We start from the raw sequence: 9,242 nt of genomic DNA on the forward strand, positions 1-9,242 counted from the left end.
TCTATAATAGAATTATCTATAATAAAATTATCTATAATAAAATGATCTATAATAATGATCTATAATAGAATTATCTATAATAAAATTATCTATAATAATGATCTATAATACAATGATCTATAATACAATTATCTATAATAATGATCTATAATACAATTATCTATAATAAAATTATCTATAATAAAATTATCTATAATAATTTTTTTATTTTTTTATTTTTGTCATTATGTACTTCCAGAAAACAGCAGAAATGTCGAGAATTAAGTCTAAATTTCCATAGAAAAGTGCCTCTACATTTCTACTTTATTCACAACATTAAACTTTTTTCTAAACATCTTGATTTCTTTCTCACAGTGCGTAATGGAAATAAATCTTACCCTTGTCATTATCTATTTCTTATGTCTGGCTCTAATCCTCTGCTGTACAAAATACACTGAATTCCTACTGTATATAATAAATTACCTTCATCTTTATCAATGGATTTATATTTAAATGGCATATTTTATGTCATGTCCAAATGTGTTGATAATAATTAATCAACATGAAATTATGATGCTTTAGCAAATTTCTCTTTCATACATATTTTGGTTTTAGCTCTCAGCTGGGGTGCTCATACTGGAGTTAATTGTATACCAATTATATTTCAATTACATGTAAACGATTATATTTTGAACAGAACTGTGTTGTAGTCTGTGTAAGCAGAATACTAATGTAGAGGTATATCTACAGCCATTAAGTAAACATAGAACCAAAACAAGACAGTAATAAAGAAAGAAAAACCTCAGGGATTAATAAAGTATTTTTTTTTAAGATTCAAGATTCAAGATTTTTATTTGTCACATGCTCATACAGATGTGCAGTGAAATGTAAAGACTGTTCCGCAAGGCCATGCAATAACACTCAAATTACTAATACACATATATACAGTAAAATAGAAATATAATGTAAAATTTAAAAAATAAATATTTGGATATACAAAATATAGAATATAGAATAATGTAAACATTAGAAAATAAATGAATAGCAAAGTGTGACACGAATTCTCAAATATCCCTTTGAAAGTGGTAAATGACAGGGCAATTTAAAAGCAGTTGCTTTCACAAAACATACAACCTGAAATAGTTTGGAAATGCCAATCCAGAAATTGACGTTTGTGTACATTTATTTTGAAGGCAGATACTACGTCACTGTTTTACTTCCGCTGTCATTTCCTCAAACGCTAACCTGTGGTAGCGTTTCACAGGGCGAAGAATGGGTGAAGATGACTTTAGGTGTATTGAGTGTAACGAAAAAGCATCAGAGTTACACAGAGACTACAGCAACGGCATCCTGAAGACAACGATATGTGTGCGTTCACTATAAATACCGTAGATTTAAAGTTGTTTTGATTGTTGTTTATGCTGAAGCTAACATGCTCTGCCACTGTTCTCACCTGTGTTTCGCGAAAGCCAGTTTGTTTAGCTTTATTTATAAAGTCTAAATATATTAACTACACAAAGAGGCATAAGCGAGGGCAGCTACGTTTTCAGCTTCGTAACTATGACAACCGCAGAATAATTTTGGCTGAAAGTCACCAGTTAGCAGGGTCACGCTTTTAACCATAACACCTACCGTTCACTCTTATTAAACCATACTCCTGATTCTTTAGCTATACGTGACTTAATTATAGGACTGAGGCATTTCTATTAGGATTATTTATTTTGTATGAGGTTGTCAAAGAAGCAACATGTCCTTTTAGAAATGTTTTTATTTTTATTTAGTAGCTTAAGGAGCTGTACTAATGTTGCCTGTGTGTTTTTCCTCAGGGGTCGTGCCAGAAACCAGTGGACAAGTACATTGAATATGACCCAGTTATTATCCTAATTGATGCCATATTGTGCAAGACGCAGGCTTTCAGACACATTCTGTTCAACACAAACCTGAATGTAAGTTATCAACGTCTTTTCACAGGTGCACAAACAATAACATCTCAAGTTAGAAGCCATATGAGATACCAAAAGTGTCTGTCCGCTGTTAAGGTGTGATGTTCATAATACGGAGTTATGTGTGTTTGTGTGTGTTTTGAAATGTTCTCCTCCGCCTGTGCAGATCCACTGGAAGCTGTGTGTGTTCTGCCTGCTGTGTGAGGCGTACCTCCGGTGGTCTCTTCTCCATGGCTCCGAGCAGAGCAGCGACCCTGCTGACATCATCAGGTACACCAAGGAGTGGGACTTCTACAACATGTTTGGATTGGCCGCCCTCGGTAAGATGGATAAAATAAAATAAAAATAATTACATCATTAGCTGAAGCATCATTGGATTGTTACTGATTTTACTATCTTTCATGTCTGTTATATTTAATACCAACCCTTAGACGCAGTACTTGTGTAACTGGTGGGACAATACATATCTTTAAAATCTACTCACATGAGGTCTTACAAGAGGCTTCAGTTTTATCAGTAACCAACAAAAAGTGTTTTACATTTCAAGCGAAGTGAAGAGTGTTTTTTCTGTCTGTCGTGTAGAGCTGTCGGCGTTCTGCGGCGGCGTGTTGTGCTTCCTCTGGGTGGTGGTGGGTCGTCTCCAGGGAGGGACGGTGGAGCTCAGCCTGCTGCTCAGAGCCCTGCTGCTGTCCTGCTACGGAAAAGTCCTCCTCATCCCGGCTGTGATCTGGGAGCACGACTACTCCCCGCTCTGCCTCGGCCTCATCAAGCTGTTTGTGCTCACGTCAAACTCGCAGGCTATCAGAGGTACAGGAGGAGACGCGATTAAACCATTTATCAAAGAAAACAAAAACAATATTTCACCTCGAAGGTGTCATAAAGTCATGCAGAATGCTTCTTATTTTATCACTTTGGATAAAAGCGTCTGCTAAATGAATTAAAGAATTGTATCGTTATTTCTCCCCACCCCTACTTTGATGTTTGACTCAACACTGAGCTAAACTAAGATGATTTCTAAACAGAATTCAGACTTTTAAAACAGAAATTAATATATAGCTTCCAAAATACTGTGTCTAAATATCGAGTACGTTTAAATATAAATATGATAACAGGAAGAAAAAAACTACAATTTGAGATTTTTAAAGGATACATTTTTAATATTTTGGATGAAATATGAAATTATTTTGTTTATTGAACTAAAACTGTTCTTATTATTATGAACTTTGAAACAGCTTAAGTTAAAAACTGTTTAATAAAGAACAGTCACACCGAGTACATTTTTACGAGTTTTTTTTTTCAGCAAATCCTTTCGGCTGATTTTACAGTGTTGAATAAAATCCCTCAACACAAAAACCCTACAATGATTAACAATCGTAATGAACATGTCTGAGTGATTAAAATGCCCCACTGCTGGGGCCAACATCCCAGCCAACATCCCAGTAAGCACGGACCTTAAAGTCACCTTGTTGAAGGCTCAGCTTGAGGATGATTAACCCAAACTGTACAAACACATCAGGTGTTATTCTTTTTATGTTGAGAATGTGTTTATGATTATACTTTGGACAACATCAGAGGAGTGATGGTGTTTTTTTCCACCAAAGCATCTGCAACAGGTGGCTCCTAACTCCCCATTTCAAACACTTTTCTTTTTAAATCCCTTCTCCCTGGGCGAAAATAAATCTTCCATCTCCTGAGCTCCTGACTTCATACGACTGCAAACACAGACTATAAATGAATTACATAACTTGTATTGTATTGCATTTCTTCAGCAGCAGCAGCAGCTTTGGAAACATAACTGCACTCTGTGTATTTGGCAACAGGCCTGTGAGCTGCACACAGTGACATGTTGTTGAGTGATTAGCGGTGTATTGTTCTGATGAGGAGTTTAATGAGGAACACATTACAGTCAAGTGCAGCAGAGTAGGGAGTCTAGTCCTTCCACTTAATCCTTGAATAAAAGTGTCTCTTTTTCCAGAGGTACTTCAGCTAATATGAAAGCAAAACCTTTCTATATATTCCTAATTGTCTTTTCCTTTTCTGTGTCCTCTGCAGTGATTCTGAACAGCAGCAGACGCCTCTCGTTGATGGCCGTGTGTCTGGGCCTGCTGTCAGAGAACTGCGTGGCTCAGGCCTGTAAGTAAGCTTCCATGGAGCATCCAGGACGTGTTTACTGTTTGAATGAAGACCTCGTCAACCTGAGACAAACGTCAGGTTTATTAAACAACCTGTCAACCTGTACCAAAAGGGAAAGCAGCATATCTGGTTAGAAGAGGAAAAGAAAGCGTTTTTTAATATCTATTTTTCAAATTCTCAAAAAGAGGGAAATTGTATTATAAGAGATGTTATTGTTACAATTATTCTCTTCTTTTCAAAGAGAAAATACCATTTGTCTTCATTTTGGAAGAATGTCAAGGAGCTGATCTTGTTTCAAGTTTTAAATGGACCTCCAGCTCTCTAGTTACAAAAAGGGACCACAGAGGAGCGACAGCACGGGAACGAGGTTGCAATTTAACAAGAACTACTTCTCTGTTTAGACAGGAACTGGCAAACACTCTTCACATTCTTCAGCTGATTGGTGAAGTGCTTACACTAACTCTCACGCACAGGAGGAAGTTATCAAGATACCAAAGGAGTACTTCATTAAGATTTTTAAGTTTGGGTGGTGGGGGGCTTTTTGTGCCTTTTTATTGAGAGAGAGGACAGTAGATCAGGAAATCAGAGAGAGAGAGAGAGAGAGAGAGAGAGCCCAGCCAACCCCACTCCAGGAGTATTTTATTGTAGACATTTTTATAATTGTGTGAAATGCCTTCCCTTCTTTCCTTCTCATTCATAGGATTTGAAATGAATGGATTTTGAAAGCTACTGTTTGAAATGATTGACATATTTATTAAATAAAAAGTATAATGAAGTATCATGTGGGCAGTGTCATTTCAAACCTCACGCAGAAAGGAAGATGTTTGGCTCAAGCCGTTTGGATATTACGGATATTTTCTGTTATTTCAGTTGATTACTTTACATTACGAAGGACAGATATCGAGGCTTGATGCTCATGTCAAAATGAATGTGTGCATCTGATCGATTTCATCGTTTAGTCTCTAAAAAATGTCAGAAATAAAAAGTTAAAAGAAAAACAAATCCCCTCCCCTCCCCTGGTATCTTCACCCATGGACTCCACCCCCCAGCCTAGAACACGTTTTTTTTTAATCCAGCATTTAAAGAGACACACACACCAAAACGGAGCGTTCTGAGAGAGCTGGTTTATACAGGGTCACAAACCTCCTCTGGTGCTTGATTCATGTCATATTCTGACCAAAGCACAGCACAGATGCTTCATTTAGACCACAGGGGACTGTTTGAAAAGGTGGAAAAGGAGTAGAATATGTCCTCTTTAAAACTTGACTTTATTCATATTTTATATAAAAAACTGCTTCTGACTCATATTTGTTTTTTACTTATTGATAATCGTTTCAGCTCTATGAATGATCTAACATTAAATACTTTACTTCTCTCCTCTCTTGGCTCTTAAACTTAGCCCCCGAAACCCAAAACTGATGAAATTCTTTGTCATTAATGGTCAGGAAACAGGCGTTTATTTGGTGCCAAGTTTGGTTAAATCTTGCTCTAAGTCTGTGGCCAGACGTCTGATTTAGAGTAATCATTAAGCAACATGTTTCTCGTAGCTGCAGTGGCTTAACTTAATAACAAACTCCTCTTACCCTGAAATGTGAGTCACTGTAAGCAGAGCAATGTTCAATCGGCAGAACCAGCCGTCTGTGGAATGAGGGGAATTTATTCTGCGTCTTTACCTCCAGCTTAAAGGCACAGCTCAACCTGCTCCGGCCTCCTGGACGTCTCTGCAGGAGTCTCCTCGTTGACGAGACACGTGATGAGGCGAGGGAGAATTCTTCTGTGAACAAATCCAGCTGCTGAGAGAACAGAGGACTCACCTCACGAGATGATACGATTCAAAACACATGCATGCAGCTTAAGTTCAGCATTAAATGTAGAGTGACAGCACCTTCTGCCTTTACTATAAAGTCTGAACTCTGTGCTGTGAGTTATCTTTCTGAGGTTATTTTGCAAATATTTTACCAAAAAACTTAACCAAAAAATTAAATTCAGATAAGACTGCCAGTGTTTTTGATGTAGGTTGTTCAATAAAGTTCTGTTTGCAAATTTCTCACAAAAAGAAAAATCAGTAAATTAAAAATGTCATAGTTTTCTCCTTCTGATTAAATACTGTCAATTGTCAAATGACCTGCATGCCTGACGATGCCACTTTAGTCACTTTTTCATGGATGCAATTTTTCTCTCTCGGCCTGACGTTGTTGCAGAATAATCCTACTTAAGTGTATGAAAAGTAGAAAAAGAAGACAGACTTTATGCATCCAAGAGGGGAAGTTTAGTATTAGGAAACTGAAAATGGGAATTTTAATATCAGAAAATGTGTAAAATATTCTGTTATTTGTGGAGCATATCTTGTTTTTTTTTTGGGCTTTCCACGCCCTTACTTTAGAGACAGGATAGTGGACATAGTCAGAAACCAGGAGAGAGAGAGAGAGAGAGAGTGGAACGACATGCAGGAAAGGAGCCACAGTTCGGACTCGAACCTGGGCTTACAGCTCTGTAGGACAAAAGCCTCCGCACATGGGGCGCAAGCACCACCCGCTAGTCCACAGACGCCCTGCAAATCTAATCATTTAGTTTCTGCACTTCTGTATGTCTTCTACTCTTCTTGCAAACACTGACAAAGAAATGTTGTTGCATTTTTTCTGTTACCTGAAATCTGGCAGAGAGATAATGTGAAATGAACCTGATGAGCGAGTTTGTCACGAGCTGCAGAGAAAACACAATCGAGAGAAATGTGACAGTATGTGCTCTCTAAACTTTTTAACAAATATTTGGGATGTGTATGTGAACATTTGTTTTGTGTGTGTGTGTGTGTGTGTGTGTGTGTGTGTGTGTGTGTGTGTGTGTGTGTGTGTGTGTGTGTGTGTGCTGACTCGGCACGTGGCTGCCTGTTGTTACAGGCCTGTGAATAGTTGTGGAAACAGCGCATGAATGAGGAATGTTTTGTTAGGTGTCCTCACCCTGGGTGGATCTCTGCTTTCGAGTCTCTGGAGAGAAATCTTTCTACGCTTTAAACACAGACATGTCAAAATCTGCCCGATCCAAACATCTCCTCGAGATAAGATGATGTTTTCCAGGCATCCACGTAGCAGAAATCGTGCTATAAAAGTTGAGTGCAATAACTGTGCGGATGTCTTTCTTGGAAATGTCAATAAGGTGAAGTGTAAAGCAGATGTACCATTGAAAAAACAACATTATTTTCAAATTGCAATTTGTCTGTAAAATTGATGTTTCAGTATTCTAAATTTAAAAAGAATAAATGCACAGCTTTTGCATGTTTGTTCTACGGAGGCCCAAAGAGGACATTCATCTATACATTTTATTTACTCCGCATTACCCTGATAAAGAGTACCTCAGGGTTGTTTTCTTCATATTGACTTATTTACAGTTACAAGAAGAAAAGCAAACGTAGAAATAGGCTGATTGTATCTAATTTTAGTGTGGACAAAGGCAGCATGGCACATGTCATGTTCTGGCCTATCACAGTGACCAGTGTATTTAAAAAACCAGCAGAAAAAGTATCTGATCATAAAGAGAAAATCAGCTTTATTGTCTTGAGGTAATGAGATAAATTAATCAAACACACAAATAAAATAAGTCGAGATCTCCAGTAAACAACTGACTTGTAACTTTTTCCCAGCTGGATTGAATAAAATGTATGGATGCATGTTCCCTTTGGGCTTCCGTAGGTGGATCTTAACACAATGTTTGTTTGTCCTCGTCAAAATCTTTCTGACCAAACGCCCGTGAGAGTTTCTGAAAGTGGAGTCAAAAAAAACTGTCGCTCAATTACTGAGGCATGCAGAGGTTTTAATCTGAGTCGGACTAATCAGATTACTGGAGCAGCAGTCGCCACTCAGCCGGTTATTGGGTCTGGATCAGTTTGTAAACCAAAGTCTGGAGCTGGAGGGCGAACCTGAAGTCAGCTCGCTCTCCTGGTACGATCGGCTCTGATCACACACTTATGGCCATTACTAAACGTATCATAGAGTTTTATACTTTATAAATAAAGACATTATAAATGATGTCATTTTTAATCTACTTAAACAACATTATAATTTCATAATAAAGTTGACCCACTGATTTTTTGTTTTGATGAAATGAGCTCGCACGCAACAGATCAGTAAAGTTTTGTTTTTTTTAATCATTTTTGAGCCTTTTTGTCTTTATTGGAAAGTACAGCTGAAGAGAGGCAGGAAATGTTGGGAGCAGAGAGAAGGGGATGCCGAAGTCAGAATACTAACCCATGGCCGCTGCGACGAGTACTATAACCTCTGTACATGGGGCGTAGGACGAACCGCTAGGCCGTCCAGTGCTCCAAAGTTGTTGTTTTTTTTTAAATCAAAACACAACAACCAAGAGTCAATGAATCAGCTTTTGAGACTCTCACACACTGTGCGACTGTGTGTGTGGAGTTTAACGACCACTAATTCAAACATGCCAGAAAATCATCCGACCAGTCAGGAGCAGCTGACTGGGCCGTGATTGGCCGTCAGTGTAAACTGCACAACTAATGATGTGGCTGAATTTCGGGCCAGACTACCCAAAAATAGTCCCAAATTGGGTATTTAATCAGCCTGAAATCGTTCAGTACCAGGCAGTCATTTTGACCCTAACCAGTGTTGAGTCAAAGCAGGTCCACACAAAACCTGAAACATGGACAAACTGGACTCACTGGGATCACTGGGATCAGTGGACTGAAACAATCAACACAAAGGAAACTAAAGCGTAAGAGACGTGGACTTCATAGAGGAGAGATACATACATGGAAACAAGCATTATCTACAAAATCAGGAAGTGACTGCTGCAGTATAAAGACAGTTTAAAGATATAAACTGTATGTAGAGATATCACCATGGAGATTTAAAATAACTGAGTAAACATACATTGTGCTTTATATTTGTCTGGCTGTCTGCTCGTCCCCATTGCTCAGCTCTGATGTGGAAATCTGTTCAATTCCTCCCCGTGGAGAGAGTGATGCGCACCTTGGATTTACTCTCTCACTCAAGATTATGTTAATCTGCTCTAATCTCCTAACAGACGCTCGGAGAGGCAGCACGAGACCCGAGCACACGGAGCAGAGAGGGAAGGAAACACAGGCTTCAAATGATGCTCCACTGTCTGTACCGAGAACTTGTTCTATTATATAAATATTCATCAGAGGTCATGTCTAATGTAGTCCTGCTCTAG

The 9,242-nt window shown here is 38.4% G+C and overlaps 1 protein-coding gene across 1 annotated transcript; it reads left to right on the top strand.

Moving 5' to 3' along the window:
• Positions 1-1,025: 1,025 nt before the first annotated feature.
• Positions 1,026-4,892, top strand: arv1 (ARV1 homolog, fatty acid homeostasis modulator). The gene is given in 6 exon segments (XM_061051632.1): positions 1,026-1,347; positions 1,806-1,925; positions 2,089-2,242; positions 2,505-2,729; positions 3,975-4,060; positions 4,062-4,892. Coding segments are annotated over 6 exon segments (720 nt in total). The 5' UTR covers positions 1,026-1,251; the 3' UTR covers positions 4,101-4,892.
• The last annotated feature ends 4,350 nt before the right edge of the window (positions 4,893-9,242 follow it).

The sequence above is a fragment of the Labrus mixtus genome, chromosome 12, assembly GCF_963584025.1.
Source record: "Labrus mixtus chromosome 12, fLabMix1.1, whole genome shotgun sequence".
Taxonomy (NCBI): domain Eukaryota; kingdom Metazoa; phylum Chordata; class Actinopteri; order Labriformes; family Labridae; genus Labrus; species Labrus mixtus.